This window comes from Myotis brandtii, unplaced genomic scaffold, assembly GCF_000412655.1.
Source record: "Myotis brandtii unplaced genomic scaffold, ASM41265v1 scaffold1053, whole genome shotgun sequence".
NCBI lineage: Eukaryota > Metazoa > Chordata > Mammalia > Chiroptera > Vespertilionidae > Myotis > Myotis brandtii.
Genome location: NW_005353549.1, coordinates 140,573 through 159,950, shown reverse-complemented (window position 1 = coordinate 159,950; position 19,378 = coordinate 140,573). Strand labels below are relative to the sequence as shown.

At 41.7% G+C, this 19,378-nt stretch overlaps 1 protein-coding gene across 1 annotated transcript in view; it reads right to left on the bottom strand.

Annotated features, from left to right (window-relative positions):
* Positions 1–19,378, bottom strand: part of NKAIN3 (Na+/K+ transporting ATPase interacting 3) — a gene marked incomplete at its 5' end in the record, with an annotated part of 116,691 nt that overhangs the window by 2,675 nt on the left and 94,638 nt on the right. The window contains one exon of the mRNA XM_014540396.1: positions 6,938–7,007. Coding sequence (XP_014395882.1) covers positions 6,938–7,007 — 70 coding nt within the window. The remainder of the gene's footprint in view (positions 1–6,937; positions 7,008–19,378) is intronic.

Sequence of the window (19,378 nt, the reverse complement as noted above, 5' to 3'; positions counted from 1 at the left end):
TTTTGTAGTTCTCTACAACCCTCTAGTTAGAAGGGAGGTTCAAGGTCCTGAATTTTTCTCATCCATCCACCAGGTAAATCCCTTCTAGAATGGGGATAAGGCCGTAGGAGAAGGTCTTTCTCTTTGTTAGTGATAGTATTAGTGGGGGCTTGGGAAACTTCTAGGTATCTGTTATATTTATCTTCAATGTTAGCTCTGCTTATAGCTAATATTTTCTGTGTTTGGGCTTCAGCAGCAAGGATTGGTAAAGCAGGGAAGAAAACTGAGTCAGTTCCTATGATGCAGGTAGGAATCCTGGAGGGTTACCCCAGGCAGTGGGAAATAGGTCTGCAAGGAGTTTTCCAAGAAGACAGTGAAGCAACTTTGAGAGGCGGTATTAAAAGGAAAGCTGGCTCAGCTGGCGTGGCTCAATGGTTGAGCATCGACCTAAGAACCAGGAGGTCATGGTTCAATTCCAGGCCAGGGCACCTGCCTTGGTTGTGGGCTCAATTCCCAGTGTGGGGCATGCAGGAGGCAGCCCATCAATGATTCTCTCTCATCATTGATGTTTCTAACTCTCTCTCCTTCTTCCTTCTTCTCTGAAATAAATAAAAATATATTAAAAATATGTTGTATCTCTATTAAATAAATTAATTAATAAAAGGAAAGGCAATCCTACCTTAGGTTTTAGTAACAGATTGATTTTTAAAAATCAAACAAACACAGAAGTAGAGAGAATGGCATTATGAATCCCTATGTACTCACCATCCAGCTTCTACTAAAATAAAAATTATGCTAATCAAGTTTCATCTATCCACCACAACTGTTTTTTTTTGTGTGTTTTTTTTTTGGCTAGGGTATTTAAAAGCAAATCCTAGACATGATGTCACTTAATTCATCAATACATATCTATGATTCTCTAACTTAATGATTCTTAACCAGGGGACATTTGCCAATTGGTTGTCACAATTTGGCTGTGTGTGTGTGTGTGGGATGCTACTGGCATCTAGTGGGTAGAGGCCAATGATGCTGTTAAATATCCCTAAATGCACAGAGCAGCCACTACAAAGAATTGTCTGGTCCTGAGATAATAGAGCTGAGGTTGAGGAATAATGCTCAACTGATGAGAATTTCTTTTTCTTTTGTTACTTATTGATTAGCATACCTATCAAAACAGGCAACAATTTCTTAACATCATTTACTATGCAGTCCATATTGACATTTCTTCAATTATCTAAAAACATCTGGTGTGGCCGCTGCACTGTCGGTGGCATCATTCCTTCCCAGCAAGGACAGTGCGCCTCAACTACTAGTACCGACTGCACGAGCCACAGAAACACAGCCATCTCACTGCTACTTGGTCAAATGCGTACACTTTAGGGTGCGTTCTGACATAGTCCCTAAAATGGTATAGTCATTTCCGATGCTGGATCAAAAAGTTACTAATACCAGTGACAAAGGGAAAGCCTCCCAAGCGAGGGAAAGCAATGAGCCCCCTTTGTGCTAAGTAAGGCGGCATGCGGGGAAGCCCCTTTCCTTTGGGACGCTAAGAGGGCGCCCAGTGCATCACAGTTGTAGCGCTCCGGCTCCGCACTCCTGAGACAGCCCTGGAGCGTTAATGCCTCTGTAAGTGGCTCCCTTTCCAGAGCCCGATGGAAGCCCTCTGGCACAGGACTCCACGCTCAGTGATGGGAAGTTGAGCCAGCCTTGGCCGTGAGCAGATTATAGACACCTTACTCTGCATGTGACGGGGGACAGACAGCACGGATAGATCAATACGGAAGTGGGAAAGCCAGTCGAGACAAACAGAAACGGGATAAGGACGGAGAGCTATCACTTCATTAGTCTTTAGGCGCTTGGTCAAAAAATGGAGTGATGGGGTGGATGCAGGTCATAGGCGGCAGGTCCTCCAACTAAGTTTACTAACACATTGCTGGCGGTTACCGGATTTGAAGGTAGTGTTGGAAAGCACAGCATTCTCATCTCTCTCCACCTCCTACACACACACACACACACACACACACACACACACACACACACGCCTCTGATTTGTCCTGGTTTTTAATCAAGATGCTGTAAATGCAAAATGGCTTGGGCCCAACTTACAGGGACCCTGCAGCCGGTCATCAGAGGTCCATTTCCTCTGGGACCGGACTATTGGAGGCAGAGGACCGGCAGGGAAGGTCCTGGTGGGCGCTGCCCGCAGAGCTGCCTGGAGTGAGGGCCAGCCTTCTCTGCCTCCTAGTCCTTATTACAGTGGCAGACACTCAGCAGAAGCCACAGAGCATGGAACAATTTTTATGAAGAAAAACTAGCCTCCAGCAAAGGCAATCAGACAAGTGCAGATACCAGAGAAAAGCCAAGTTCTCATTTGGAAATGCTAGAAAAGATAGGCTCACAGTGGGGGGAGGAGCTTTTTCTCATGGAATCTTTCTGCATAGCAGCCGGGGCATCATCCTCGTGGGAATCTCTGACATCACCAGATCGCTTTACCTCTACTGGGGATCGCAGTTCTGAAATCCACAGCTGTCTTTCGTTGATAAACTGCCTTGGTCTAATTATCCCTATGGAAAGAATGACTGCTTTTTGAAACTTAGTTTTCCCACTACCTGGTCGCTATCCGTTTTGCTGATTTTGACAAACTTTAAAGTAATTTAGTTGCTCATTATGATGCTTCCTGATAGCCCACATCTCTTTCATAGCTGCATGGGTTAGTGCCAAGCTGTTGTTCATCTTGAGAGGTAAATCTGCTTTAGTAGATCCCTCCCCCTCCTCTCCACCACTACTATTGCCTCCACCACTGCTAAACGCTAGTTGCTGTGTAGGTCAGTGATGGCGAACCTTTTGAGCTCGGCGTGTCAGCATTTTGAAAAACCCTAACTTAACTCTGGTGCCGTGTCACATATAGAAATTTTTTGATATTTGAAACCATAGTAAAACAAAGACTTATATTTTTGATATTTATTTTATATATTTAAATGCCATTTAACAAAGAAAAATCAACCAAAAAAATTAGTTCCCGTGTCACCTCTGACACGCGTGTCATAGGTTCACCATCACTGGTGTAGGTGTTCCCTTCAAAGCCACCACTGACCACATTGCTGTGTGCTCTAATGACCAGAGCAGCCCTTGCTTCCCACACCCCTCCCCTAGAAGCTGGCATCAGTGTGTGGTAACAGCAGTGGAGGAGATCCTGGTGAAGACCCAGATTGTAGTTATGTCAAGAGTTACAGCCCCTCACTGGTGGCCGTGGCAAGGTGATGGGCCCCAGCACAGGCTACCCCTGACCTGTGTGTCATAGCCCAAAGCCAGACCCAGAGGACAATCACAGAAAGCATCTCTATTGCTTTAGGCAGAAAGACAGACACTGTTGAGAGGCAGAGCAATGGAGGTTGAGGCTCTCAAGGTCTCCCCACCCGGGGCCCTCAAGATCCCTGCTCAGCTTAAACACCTGCTTCCTCGTAGGTTCGCTCAGGTTCTGTGAGATCTATGCCAAACGCCAGATTGGACAGTCACAGATTTCAACTTTAAACTCTGAGGAACGGCCAAGCAAATTAGCCTCCATTTTCTTCTGCTTTTCATAAACTCCTCATCATCTTTCCAAAGTCATCTCAGTGACTTCTCTCCCTACGTGAGAAGTAAATAGTCCCCCTTCTGCAAAAGATTGCCTGGGGGACATTGTTTTGTATCTACTTATTCTACGTAGGTCTCTTCTTCTAGATCATTGGCCACTGGTGGTCAAAACTCAAATATTACTCATCTTTATGTCTACAGCACCCAGCACAGGCCCTAACACACACACTTTATAAATAATCAATAAATAGCTATATATGGAACTAAACCAATTTATTTAATCAGTATGCCTCGATTGCTTGATATCATTACCGTAAAGAGTGACAAAGCATGAAAGACCAAATTCATATGTGAACTGCCTCACTTCTGTCATCTCATCCCCACACACGTGTCCCTACACAATCTGACTGTGGGTCCTGGAAAGGTCCACTTTATGACGACGAGCAGTGACACAATCATACACGAGACTGCAGGCTTCCTGTGTAAGTCTGCAGCATTACCTGTGCATGGACTGTCTGGACCTACTCATCTAGAGTTGAAAGTTACCCATCCACACACATGTGCCTCAAGATTCTCCTGATCCCCTTAACAAAGTGGCTTCCTCATAAAACCTGGCTTTGTACTCCATGGAGATTACAGATTTAAAGTTACAAACCAGTATTCATTCCCCTCTCTAACAATTTAGTACAGAAGACTGGCTTTTTCTCCAATCTGTTGCTGGGTGGTGATATGGCATCACTGAACTGGGTACAACAGAATCCAATATAATGAAACAGCTGATTGATGCCAACTGGATACACTGTGGAATATTTGCGTACCTGTGGGGAGCACACACTGACTTTTTAAATGGCTTCATGCGCAGTGATTTTAATTCAGGTTTAGTTTGATCTTTCAGATTCCTGCTCCCTTCATGGTTGAAAGGCATTCCATATTCATCTGATAGAATAATATGCATAATCTGTCAAGGCAGAGACCTGTTCCATTATTCTCTGCAGCCTGTAGCTTATGCTACATTCAGCTACAAAGGTGTGAGGGTTCAGCAGTGAACAGGTGGTTGGGGAAACTCTTTGAGGAGGTAGTGGAGTCGATCAAAGCCTTTTAGGTAATCTTAAGAGGATGTTTCATGTGTTCTTGATTCACAGAGATGGAAGGAACCTTAGGGAGCATAGATGGAAGTCACTTGCCTCTGGGCCATGACAGTTAACATTCTTTGAGCTACATGGATGCACACATGTCATTCATGAAAGGAGATTCCATTGTCAACATTATTATTCAACTGCAGTTTTAAGTAACTTTCCTTAATAAAAAGATTTTCTTACATCTGACCAACATTTTTTGTATTACAGTTTCTCTGCTGAGTTACTTTTTTTCACAGTGGAGATGAAATAAATCATTCAGCACCTTCTTCCTGCATAACAAGCATATATAGGACTCTCCTCATCACCACCAGGCATTGTTTCAATTCTGTTCTCCCTTCCAATACACTGGTCATCTTTATTATCGTCACAATCCTGGCCAAGTTCCCCAAATCCACAAATGTCAATTTTTGCAATCCATTATTTACGAGCGCTCGGTAGCATGAGTAATGAGGTGGTGACTGCTTAGTCCTGGAATGTTATGTAGGGTGAATATTTTTCCAAATCGGATTTGCTTTAGAAAACCAACATTTATTTAAACATCTCTCATGTGACGGGCACAGTGCTGATTTTTGAACTATGTTTCCATTAGATCATTCTGCCAGAAGGAAATTAATGCAACTGGAGAGGTGGAGGAGCCAGTATGGGCTTTAGTCCCCAAAGAGGCCGGGTGAGGGCTGCAGATTTGGGCAGGAACCACCATGGCAAAAAGGCAGCAAATGAAGCCTTTCATACATGTTCCTTACACCAGTGACTGCTTTACATAATTTCCTCTATTGCCATGGAATTGCAGAGTACTAGGCTGACATACTAGGAAGGTCATCATAATAGCAAGTCCACAACATCAGGCATGGTGATAGTTTGCCATCCAGGAAAGAGCCCAGCTCCACCACCTAGTACTAATGGGACTTTGGAAAGGTTGTCTAATGTCTATGAACCTCATTTTCCTTCTTTGTGAAGTTGGGTATTAAGTGGTGCATTATAGTATTTTCACGAGGATTATGTGAGATAATACATGCAAAGGGCTGAGCCCATGATAGCTATTATTTTATGCAGTTATCTATTTGCTACTTAGGTTTTTGTAGGAATGGAGTCCCTGTACCTGTTTTCTTGCACTTTATCAACCAAGTCACCATGATTTCTTCCTAATACTCAACTGAAATCTGTCCAGTGTGAGGTAGCTTTTCTTGTGGTTGTTGACTTTCTTCCATGTCCTCTAGTGACAGTTAATCAAATATTTGAGTACTAGTCACAATCATAGGGCATTTTCCACCTACTATACATGGCTTATTGCATTTAATCCATCCTCTGTCCTCCCCCTATGAAACCACTATCCCACAGTGGTCCCATGAGACCTGGCTAGAGCCCTACCCCACTGTAACTCTGTTTATCTCTGAGAAATAGTTTGGCCTTTGGTTAATAGTTCCCTCCCCAGAAGGAGCCAGTTAAAATGTCCTAGACCAAGACAGCCATGGAATTGGCCTCCCGGAGACTTCAAACCTCTTGAGCATCACCACGATGACAACAGAAGGTGCCATAAAAGAACCAAAAAAGAGGCAGAATCCTGGTTCTGAGAAGACCACCACTGGTTTCCCCTTATCTGCCGAGACCACTCCTCCATTTCTCTCCTCCTCTATCCACATCTCTGAACCCAAGCCCATGAGAAATTGATCTGGGAGCTACTAGGCTCCCACTTCTTCATTCTCTGGTCATTGAGTTGCTAAATAAAGCTCATTTTCGGTTTCATAATTGGTTTTGCAACACCTAATGGACAAAGAACAGGCTTGGGGTCCCAGAAAGGGGGATTTTGGGCAACAAAATCATATTACAGGTGAGAGAACCAAGTCTCAGAGATATCAAAGAAGGCCCCTGAGACCACACAGGTAGAGCCTGGATTCTAACTTATTCTTTCTCCCTTTTTTCCTCAGTCATGTTGTCCACAAGACATATATTTAGTCTCTTTTTTTTGGTAGACTAAATAATCCCCTTTTCTCCACTTTGGCAATCAGCCTACTGATTTAAAAAATATGTATATCATTTTAGAAACATAAATCATGTTACCTATTTCAAATCCTTTTTGGAATGAATAATAATGATGATGTTGGGTTACATGTGAAAGGTGTGTTTTAAATATGAGTGGAAAACTAAACCAATGATTAGTAGTAGCAGGTCCAAATTATTTCAGGATTCGTTAGTTTTGACCAAGTTAGAAGGATTAATATTTTCCATCTCATGACACCTTTACTTACAGGTTAACAGGCTTTAACTGAACATGATCCTGGTAGTAGGAGTGTGCATCAAGTCCACCTATGAAATCAACTGAAAATATAACATAGCCCAATATGAATAAATGTCTAGATTAACACACACATCATAGTAGGTGTTTAAAATAGAACACATATAAATAATATTAACAAAAATACCTGTCTATCACAAAATGGAAAAACGTGTGCTTAATATAAAGGACAGCTCAAAATATTATCCATGGTTAAAAAATGGGGACATTTTAAGAAACACAAAGATGTGGGCATGTAGTGACTGAAAAATCACAGATGTTGTTGGTTTTAGTGAAAAATGAAGTCACATTAAAAAGCATTATATTTAAAATAATGTGTTTGTCCTTAGGCATAGAGCTATGGCCTTTCCCCTTACATATCAAAAACTGTATCTTCTCGTCTTGTTGCCAGAATCCATTTTATTCTTAAGAATATTTATTGCACTGTTAGAAAGAACTCTGAGAAGTCACATAATCTATGTCCATGCCTTCTTCCTCAAACCATCCTTGACAAATAGGCATCTGCCTTTTGCAAAGAAGTTTTCGTCTCCTCTCTGGTAGCACAGTACTTTCTCACAGTCTGCATAGAATCACTGTTCTTGTGATATTCGTTCTTTCTCCCTGTCTTGATCACAGCCTCTGTCTTTCTTCTCCGATCCTAATGTCCACGGCTAATGTTAGTTCATTATTTCTGTGTTTTTTTTTGTAGTTTATCACAAGTATAATTACTTTACAGCAAGCATTGGTTTTATTCTAGCACTCTGATGTTAGCAGGTACCCGGACACTTAGGGACATTGAACTCTCAGTGTGTGTGTGTGTGTGTGTGTGTGTGTGTGTGTGTGTGTGTGTAGATACACAGTATATGGGGGACATTAAATCATATCCTCAGCTCAAGACAGGCACTTCCGTGCACAGTGATTTAGAGTGAGATGACCCACTTAAGCTCTAGACACACTTGTCAATCGCTGATCTGCTCTATCCTTTGCCTCCACTGGAGAAGCTGAGGTGAGACTGGGTCCATTAAAGCTTCGCCAGAGCACAGTGCAGACAGAGCCTTGGGCGTCCTGTGGGGCACATAGCAACCAGGTGGGAAGACCCATTTCCAGGTAATCCCCCTGGAGGCCAGAGGAGCCTGAAGCTTATTTTTTTCCTACCACTTCAGGTCAGGTCAGTCCCCTGGACACCACCTTCGGAGAGAAGCAGTGAGAGGGGAGTCCATCTGAGACATGAAAAGAGTTTCCCAGGGAGAATAAGCAGTGCCTGAAGGGACCGTTTACATGGTCAAAGTTTTTTTTTTTTTTAAATTAGATTAGACACTTAATCAAACATTCACTTCTTCACCCTGCTGACCAATGAGTGAGAATTTTAAAGGAAGATAATATTGACTAAAAGTTGCACGAGCATATCATTGACAAAGGCACCTTTGAAAGTTAAAGAGGTTATTAAAAATAAACACATTTATAAACATGTACATTTATGAATAAATGATTCAATTAAAATTATATCCAAAATAAAATTATAAAAATAAAGACAGCATATATATTGTATGCACTGAAACAAAATAAAAAGCAAACTTTATATTGATTATTTGAATATTAGAATGTAACATTAACAGAATCATTACTTTAAGTATAAATTCATATACTGCTGTAAATCTACTCCTTAGCCATCTACATCTCTAACTCACCATATCACCGGTATTTTTGGGGGAAGAATATACATATAGTATATGTATATATATTCAATATGGTTTTATTAATTTCATAAATTTATTTACAAGATTACTCAAAATTTCTTTTTATTATTATTGTTAATTTTGAAATTAATGATCTCGATGACTGTGTAAATCATAATATCTTTAATTAAGGAATTTTGCCATTGATTGCCTTGCAGGGTATGGTTGCCCTAGATGACCTAATGATCATGGAGTGTGGGACACAAAAGCTGCAGCAAACAGCAGGCTGTTATTGATATTATTGATACATTTATCTTATTCTGATGACACATTCTCACAAACTATTGATTTCCAATATTTCAAAAGCCCTGTTTAGCTGGGGGTAATGATTTGCCAGAATTCCAACATTCTCTTCCCCCTCGTTACCAGAAGTCTGTCTGTCCTTGAGGAGCCTGTATTGAATTTGTGTCTAGTTTGATTTTCTCATATTTGGGAAGAGTAGCTACTTTGGAGGAGGGAAATTGATTAGTGCACCACATTTTGAAGCCTGAGGTTTCACCCTCTATGAGCGCATGAAGGAAAATAAGCGCAGTGGAAGCAGAATTTGTGGGGTTAAGTGTCAAGTAGAATTGAGGCTTGCCCTTTCTCCAAGGCTGGTGTTATTTCATGAGGTAGGTCCCCTTTGGGGCAAATGACCCACCCAGTGCTCACGTGACCCGCCTGAGTGCACACTCACGACCTGGCCAAGAGCACACATGACACTCTCATCACCATTTGTTTAGCTTTGACTGCAATGCTTTTATCCTCTACTCCTTTCCCCCCACAATAGCACAAACCCTGAGGGGAGATCGCTCTCCCTAAGATTTCTTTCAGGGAATATATCTCCTTTGTGCACTTTTCCTTTAATGTTTCTAGTGCTATTCCTTTAGTGATATCATTATTCTAGTTATTCTGTAAGGATCCCATGGACTGTCTTTAGAATTACATTCTTATGTAATTTTGTCTTCAATGCTTGTGTGGGGGAAACCAGGTTAGTATAGTGTCCCTATAGAGTGCTTTGTTAATAAGCAACTACCACTGTGACTTCTCCCTCTGACTTGCAAGAGTCATATCACATTGATAAAGATGCCTGTAACATATTGGCTCCCACATACACGTCTTAGTTTTTGTTTTCTCATATTTGGAAAGAAAGTAGCTAGTTTGTTTCCTCTTTTTTACTGGAATCATCTTTAATAGGACATTTTCTATTCTCTTTAAAGTTATTCAGCTTTCTTAAACCCATACACATTGTGCTCTATTTTCCTACAGGGGATATATGCTTAACCCTTCAGTTAGTGATTGGATTGAATGGCTGCTTACTGTGGTCACCTACAGTTTGCCTTTAATGAAGGCCCTTTCACAGTTTTTATAATTTTTCAATTACTGTCTGTTCAGAATCACTGGTGGCTAAAGGCCATTTTGTCACCACTGCTGGGTTTATTAGAGAGAAAATTTTATTCTAGAGAAAACAAGATTAAAAAAAAAATCCTGAACACACCTCTCGTTTCTATTTTTGAAACTCCCTTTTCATTGTCACTTGGCTACATTTCCAGCTTTTGTTCCTCTCCTGGGTTCAGGTCTGTAGAATCAGATTTTCCCATAATCAGTGCCGACAGTTTCTTCCCACTTAAACATTTCTAAGAGTGGATAATACTTAATAAAGGAATAATGAATTTCTAAAATCTCTTTGGGGTTAATAAAGCAGAATGGAATGGCTGAGAGGAAAATTTATGCTCAGAAAGGTAAGGGCTAAAAACAGTTTTATAAATTTGTCTAAACAGTTTATAACTTCTTCCCTATGTAATATATTTTTTCTTGGTTATTTAGCCCCCCCCCCATATATCTTTATTATTCTTACTTAAATCTAGCCAATGTTTTACTTTGCTCTATAAATAAAGTGACAAACATGTTGCCTTTGAAATCTCTCTATAACTCCTTTTTTACTGTCTACTTCTACAGTTTTAGATATTTCCCCTCTGACTATTATTTTCTCTTTTTGTTTTATGGCCTCTATTATTGTTTTAGGTTTTCCCTTTCCTAGTACAATCAACATACAAAAAAAGCCATTTCTTCTGAGATCTCTTTGATAAATCATTTCCTCCTTCTGTGAATTACTGCCCAAAGAAAATGGAATCTGATCATAATCTTCCCAAGATTAAATCCACTCATTGACTTCACATTATCTAGCAAAGCATCCCAACTGGTGTGACCTGAGTAGGTTCAGAGGTGACACGATATCGATTCTCTCATTCTTTGGAGTGTGTGTGTGTGTGTGTGTGTGTGTGTGTGTGTTCACTGAGCGAGGCTTAGGTTAGCTAGCCCACTGGGCCAGTCAGTTCTTTCTGAAAGAAAAGTAATTCATTTACCACAGAGTGCCTTATAATTGTTAGCGTTCTCTGTGAATGCCAAGATATTAAATAGATTGGGAGTCACTGCTGTAAGAATCCAAGATCCCTGAAAGACTGATCCTACCATTCACGTAGTGAACAGAACATACTCAACTACTCATCACTTCCAGTGTAACGCAGGTTCCCCCAGATCTCTGAATGTTCCACGGTTTCCCCAAGCTCCTTTGACATTCCTCCCCTCCCCCAGTATTTAAAATGCACTCTCTTTGTTCTCTTCCTAGCCATGTCATATTCTTCACACGTTCTGAGGAGCCATGCTTGGTGCCCCGAGACACAGTTAGCCTCTGCTTTTTTTTTCTGTGCATCTGATTCACTTTGTACAGACCATTATCTGCACTTCGTTCTTATGTAATTATTTACATGCCTGTCCCACTTACTAGAATGTAAGATCTCCGGGGAAAGGGACCAAGTCTTATTTTTTCTATATCCTTGTGGTCTAACACACAGAAGTCTTTCAATAACTGCTTCTTGCATGAATTAATCAATAAATCAACAAAATATTGGGCTATTTAAGCTTGTTTAAAGCTCTAAAGTGAACCACTAATATGCTAGCTCTGGACTAGAAATACTTTTGGATATGGACGGGTCACTGACTTCAGAACAAGAGGAGTTATGAGAGAAATGAAGAATCCCATCAAACGTTTAAATGTCTACAAGCATTGGCAACCTACGTAGAATAGAAAGAATATAGAATTCTGAGGCAATATGAATGAAAGAAGCAAATAGAATGGAATGCTAACAGAGTGTTGAAAGACAGGTTGACAAGTGCCTTTGAGCACATGGGAAGACATAAAATGTTTTAAAGAGTTAGCAAGTGTAAAACCAACCAAAAAGAAACTCTTAGTAGGAATAAATTCTTTCTCCTCAAATCTAATGTCATCCGAGTCCTGGTGTTGTGGGCCGCTGAATTAGTCACATTTGAAGCACATGGAATGAGATTTCCTCTTGTTCCACCAACTATTAAAAAAAAGCAGCTCTGTTAAATCGGTTAAAGTAGAGGAAACTCAGAATCCCCTTGTAAGTTAGATTCTGCCTCCCAGCTGAAAATCCCTCAACATGTAGCAACCTCAAATTGTTTAAGATGCTTATTTACTGGAGAAATGCATTTCCAAAAGAGGGAAATGACTATAGGGATAACAAAGTGAGCCAATTCCACAATTTTAATACTCTTTTATGAAGTACAGATTAGGATTTGCAATCATTGGGATAATCTGTGTTTACCTGGTAAGTAAAATCTTTGTGATTCTTAACATAATCAGACAGATCATCTTAGACCTGGCAGATTCACACTGTAAAACCAATTCAAAAGTTGAATTGGACAATTAAATTTACACTCGTGATTTTATGTTGGAAGACATGGGGATATTTTATTAAAGTTGTATAATATTTAAGAGTATATGTAGACTACTGAATTTAAGTAGATCAAAAAGTTACTAAAAGTCCAATGGAATATTATTCATCCTTATAAAGACATGAACTTGTGATGCATGCTACAATTTAGATGAACTTTGAAAACATTATGGTAAGTGAAATAAGTCAGACACAGAAGGACAAATACTGTGCGATTCCATTTATGTGAGGTTCCCAGAAAAGGTAAATACATAGAGTTTACAGGGACTGGTGGGGTGGGGAGAGGGAGATGAGAAGTCATTGTTTATGGGTACAACGCTTCTGTGTGGGATGATGAAAAAGTTCTGGAAATGGATAGTGGTGATGGTTGCCCAACATTCTGAGTGTACTTAATGGCACACTTAAAAGTGTTCAAATGGTTAATTTGACATTATGCATATTTTACCACAATAAAAAGAAACAAGAAGTCCCCAAAAAACGCTTATTAAAATTAACTAGATTTTTAAATGGAATACTGAGAGGTCTATATAGCACTTAAAGCTTAAGAAAACACAGGTTTTAAAAAAATGTGTCACTTTAATAAATTGCATACTGATTTAAAACCCTAAATAGCTATAATTATAATTTTCTGTGCAGAAAAGTTTTCTTCCTGGACATCAGAAATAGGCAGTGATGCCTGAGAAAGTTCATCTATGTACAGTTTTCACGATGGACTCCTGTTATTGAAATTTCTTATGTAAAAAAAATGTTCACAGCTGGTCTTTTTTGGAAAGCTCACTTTACTTAGAATTAGTGGCGCTTGCTTTTTATTAGAGAACGATTTTAAGAGAGCTGCAGCTTCCTGAAATAACATGGCCTTCGGGGCACGAAGATAGACACTCATTCCCAGGTTATTGGACACCAGAAGCAATAAATTGGGACCCTCCTAAACCTATCAAGCAGGAATGTTTGCTGGGAGGAAAGAATAGCCCATTGTAATGTAGTATCTTACAAAAGCATGGCTTTTGCTTGAAAAAAAAACAACAACACCTACCAACCAAACAAACAAAAAACACCAGGGCACAGAAAACTGACCATTAAAGTATTTCTTTCAAAATGTAGGAAAATGGGGAAAAACGTGGAATGAAAGTCCTAAAGGAACTCAGGCCTTCACCTGCTGTCTCGTGTCTTTGTTGTCTCAATTAGGAGGAGAACACAGTCAGTGGGACACCCTGGCTTCAACTCTAGGACTCATAACTAAGTCTTTGTTTCCCTTCAATAAAAAAAGAAACATTTAATTTACTTGTCCAAATAAACGTGTAGGTGAATGAGTAGAAAAAGAGGCAAATATAGAACAAATGAAAACAAAATATTTAAGGCTAGGCTGTGCACTGTCTTTTCTCACAACATGTAAAGAAATGGTATGCTTTTCATCATTCTCACGTAGCCTTCCTGCTGAACACAGGGTTCAAAATTAAGTCCCAGATACAATCTGCCTTTTAATTCACTATTCTTGTGCGAGTCAACAGGTCAGGAATGTCCAGGTTACCTTTTGACCCTCTGGAGCACCCAATCTGCAGCGGCTTCTGAAGTCAAAGCCTTTGTTTTTTTTGGAAGCTTCTTCCAGGAAGTGATTCCCCATGCCCTTGCTGTTCCTTCTTTCAGGAATGCTCTCCTCCTGCCTCTTACCTCACAGGTTCCTTTTTCTCCTTTTCTGTCTCAGCTTCAGTGCCATCTCCTCTAAGAGCTTTCCAGGCCCCCAGGAGGCACTGGAGCATTTGTGAAATGCCTGAAATGCTCTACCCACTTGAGTGGTAGGAGGTCCTCTGGGGAGGCCCTGATATACCCTCCTGGGTGCTCCTCAGCGACTTGCACCTCAAAGGAACTTACCATTGTGCTCCCAAGTTATGTGGTCAACTCTCCTCCAAGCAATGGCTCAGTGACCAAAGTCCCTTCACTACTGCAGTTTGATCATTTTCAACACGTGGCTACCAAAGCTTCTATGTGTGTCTGCATCCACCAGGTAGAAAGGGGAAGAGCATGAGAACCACATGGGGAAGATATTTACGGAATAGGCCTGGCAGTGGGCACATCTCTTCTGCTCCCGTCCATGATCTAGAATTTAGTTTTCTTGGGGACACCTAACTGCAGGGAGCTGCTGGGAGAAGAACGAACCAATGGGGTTTAGCGAATAGCTGGCTAGTCTCTGAAACAGGCTGGTACATAGCTATTATAAAATTTGTGAAGGTAGTATTTAATGAATAAAGACTGGGAAGCCTGATAAGTTTTGCAATTGATTGAACTGTATGTAGCAAAGAGAGCTGTATTTGGGATACACCATGATCTCTAATGTAGACTTTCTGTTCTTACAATCAAAGAGAGAGCAAGAGAGAATGAGAGAGAGAGAGAGAGAGAGAGAGAGAGAGAGAGATATCTTGTTTCCCTCCATGAAGAAAAAATGTGGACAAAACTGAAAGGCTATTAGGTATAATTTAGAATGATTTTACTTTGTACCCCATACAATTTAGGAGGAGAGAAATATGCTTTTACTTGTCCCCAACTTTATTTTCATGTTGGCATTCAAATTATGTGAATACTCCCACATATATCACTTAGATTCCTGTTTCAAATATTGTTCCAGGAAGAACACTAAATTAATGTTTTCTCTTGGTTAAGAAAGTACTTACTACTATAAAGTACATGAAAATGAGTATTCCATATATTCTTCTTGGGTCCCAGTGGGCCTCTGGGTGGGGTGGGGAGGGTGGCAGGATGGACTAGGCCAGCCAGAGGCAAGAGGATGGGCACACCAAGCAGGCTTCAATTTTCTACAGCTGACTCCAGGGAGCAATTACCTCCCTTCCTCTCTGGCCAGTTGTCCCAGCTGGCCCGGGTCCCCACCCAGAACCCCCTTCTGGGCTGAAGCCTGAAGAACAAGTGATCAGGGGACTGGGTCAGGCAGACAGAGGCTCCAGGCACCCTACCACCCACATCAGCCAGCACCAGCACATGCCTTTGACCTCGGCCTCTCCTGTGGGTGCGTGAATCCAGCTCCTGCCTGTAGATTTATGCTGGGAGAAGACCTCCCTGACTTTCTGCATGCAGCGCACCCCTCCCCCCTCTCCCTGTGCCCTTCTCTCTGTCTTGTCTCCCTGTCTGGTCAGGAACTGTTTGCAAGTGAAGCAATATCTCAGTGTTTTGTATATACAACCACTCTTGTAGCTTTTGTTTGTTTGTTATTGTAGAGAAACAGATTCTTTATATGCTTTGTGAGATTGATGCCATTTTTTTTTTGTGTACTATTCTGTTATCTAAAAGGGCTAAACACCTGTTTTATTGCCTGGTCTTACTTTAAAATGCTTCTGTTTTATTGTCTTACTTTACTTAAAATGCTTCCTTCTAGCAGTGTGAGTATAAGCTGTATACTAAGGAGAGTGGTTCACATTTTAAGGACTTAATGATAAATAATCACTCCAAAAGTAGCCAGGGCGAGTATTCAAAATTTGTTACCTGTAGCTGCATCAGAAATATGCTTAATTTGCATCAGGATATTAGAAGTAATTTTTAATTGATAAAATAAATGATATTCAAGAGATGGGCTTGCCTGGCAAAACTCAAGAAGATGGGCTTGTCTGGAAAATCAGAAGGGAAATTTTTCAAAGAGGGAGCAGTCAACAGTGACCAAAGCCATCAATTATAATGAAGCTCGATAATATCTAAGTGATTTTGACAATTAGAAGGTCATTGCTGGCCGCTGAGAGAGCATTTTCAGTGATAATAGGACAGGAGGCCAGGCAGCAGCAGGCTGACAGAGAATGGGAGGTGAGAAAGTGAACACTAAGCCTGGACTACTTTATAGAAAGGTAATGGGATAAAGAAGTACAAATTTGCAGTTATTAAAATAGTCACGGGGATGTAAAGTACAGACTAGGGAATATAGACAATAATCTATCTATATATATAAAAGCCTATGCGACTGTTACAACCAGTTGACCGAACGACTGGTTGCTATGATGTGCACTGACCACCAGGGGGCAGATGCTCAATGCAGGAGCTGCCCCCTGGTGGTCAGTGTGCTCCCGCAGCAAACCTCCCATGGCTGGCCAACTTCCCGTGGTCCCTCCCCACCAGCTGGCTGGCCCTGATTGGCTCCTATCAGGACTGGGCAAGATGGCCTGATCAGCCCTGATCACCGTCCAGGCTGAGAGACTCAACTGTGCACAAATTCATGCACTGAGCCTCTAGTATTATAGTAATTATGCCTGGTGTCAGATGAGTACTAGACTTATCAGAGTGATCACCTTGTGAATTATACAAATGTCTAGTCACTATGCTTTACAACTGAAATGAATACAATATTGTGTGTCAATGGTAATGGAAAAGTAAAAGATAATTATTTAACAAAAATGAAAAGTCTGAATGTGGAGGGAAGCAGCACAAGAGACAGGGAAGGTAAATGCCTACCGGGGGAGTCTGGGTAATTTCTTTTGTTATGTCACTCTATTTATAAGGTGAGGAAAAAGATGCAATGGGAGGGAGAAACTGGACAGGGAGAAAGGGGAAGAGAGAGGAGAGAGAGAGAGAGAGAGAGAGAGAGAGAGAGAGAGAATGAGAGAGAGAGAGAGAATAGTTAATGGAGCAACTATTAAAAGCCACACAAGCCACAGGACAGAATGAAGGCCTACTTGAGGAAAAATAAAGAAAATCATGGATAAATGAAGGTAGTTCCCATGGCTTGGTACTTGTGGGAATCCATACCTCCTGGCTTTCATTTTCTTTGGGAAGAGCCTTAGGGTGGAGGAGAAAAGGTGCCAAGAATTACATCACCACTTTGGATTTCATGTCCCTAAAATAGGGTGGGGTCTCCGAAGTCCTTGAAATGAGGATAGGAAAATCTAAGACTGTAGTGTTTGTTGTTGTTGTTTTAAATAGGCTCTTTCACATTCCACATTGGGATCGCAGTATCTCACCATCACTATTGGGTCACAGTATAACCCCAGAGGAGCCTATAACCTTTGGTATAGGACAGTGGTCGGCAAACTGCTGCTCGCGAGCCACATGTGGCTCTTTGGCCCCTCGAGTGTGGCTCTTCCACAAAATACTACGTGCGGGCGCGCGTGTGCAGTGCGATTGAAACTTCGTGGCCCATGCACAGAAGTCGGTTTTCGGCCTGGGCGAGTCTATTTTGAAGAAGTGGTGTTAGATTGAGGACGTTTTTAGCAAAGGCCAGTTTAGGAGTACCCTAATTAAGTTAATAACAATGTACCTACCTATATAGTTTAAGTTTAAGAAATTTGGCTCTCAAAAGAAATTTCAATCCTTGTACTGTTGATATTTGGCTCTGTTGACTAATGAGTTTGCCGACCACTGGTATAGGAGAAACCTGAGGCTCAGGGCAGTGAGGAGGCCTCCTAGTGAGTTGCGGGGAGGGAGTAGGGCTCTTGTTCTCCAGGCTGAACTACCAGATGGGGCTGTAGAGGTGCTGGTTCCTACAAGACTGGCAGAGCTGCTAACCTTTCCCCCAGAGTTGTAAGGGAGCTACTGGGCTGTGGTTCTCCTGCCTCACTGAGCCCATCTGGAGAGAGGACAGCCTGCTTTCCCAAGGAAAGCAAGGCCTCAGGCCTTCAGCTCCTGGGTTTAAAGCATAAGGCTGCAGTTTTAAGGGAACTGGAGGAGGCACTGACGAGGACCAGGAGAGAGGTTGGAAGGGCAGGGTGGCCAGCTTACGTGTCACAGTGTGAAGTTGCCTCAGGGCCAGCGGATGCAGGCACGTGCTTCTCTCCACATCAGTGGGCAGCATAGAGACAGATGTAGAGAATGAGAGGCTAATGTACCTGCTGTGGGGCTGGCAGAACTAGCCCAGTGGGAGAACTGAGAAGGGTAGGGGGGGTTGGGATAAAGGTATTGAATTTAGAATTAAAATGGAAACACAGGGGAGTTTGGCAGAACCCTGTCAGCTGCTCTGCCTGCTGGGCTCCTAAATCTTCCCACTAATAATCCAGAGTGAAACCATCGCACAGGATCCACATAAAATCCTCACAGCACATGTTTTCTTACTGTGCATTTCGGGTGCCGTGAGGCTGCGGATTTTTAAATTTGTTGCTCCCTCATAATCACATCTGGTCCCCAAATCCCGAATCTTCCATTTGGTACCATCTGGATGGCAGATCCTTCATTCTTCCTTCTCCACCGAAGGACATGGATCGCAGCGTGGGGCCATTGGTCACAGTGATAACAGAGCTCCCCTCTGTCTGAAGCAGGGGGCTAGAGAGAGCCAGGCAGGCAATTGTGAAGAGGGCTTGCTTTAGGGCTGAGGCAAGGCAGAGAGATCAGGATGTCTTGAAACAGCTGCCACCATTTACCATTTGTAAATGAATGACGAAGAAAATGGAGGCACTTGGTTGTACTTTGAGATAACCTCCCAGCCACAGGGACCTCATCCACTGAGCTGAGTGCTTTTGGGATCCCCTAATAGGTGATATGACTTGTAAATGGGCACAGAGCTAGATATTGGTAGAGTAAGGACCACCTTCATTTAAATCATTTCTAACATCCAGTTTCCAGTGGAAACAGAAAATTACCATCCCCCTTTTCTGTCAAAACAGGCAGGCCAGTTTGTAAACAATGAAAATTTTCAGGGAATTTAAGTGCACAAACCATTTATACTTTATTGTGAATGAATCAGCTTTTTTATGCAGTGCAGGGAATGGAAAATTTAAATTTTCATAAGGTGTGAGGAAAAAGATGAGAGATAATGTAAAGACATGGGAGCATTTTCCCTACCATGTGTTTTGTTAAATAAACATTTACTGATGTCCTGTGCTGTTCCATATACCGAATCAGGTCACGGGATCCTTGGGACATGAACCCTGTCCTCTAGAAGTGGGGCACCCTGTTAATGAAGAAACAAGTGAAGCAGGTTCAGAGACATGTTTAGGCCTACTGAGCCATGGTGGGGGGGTG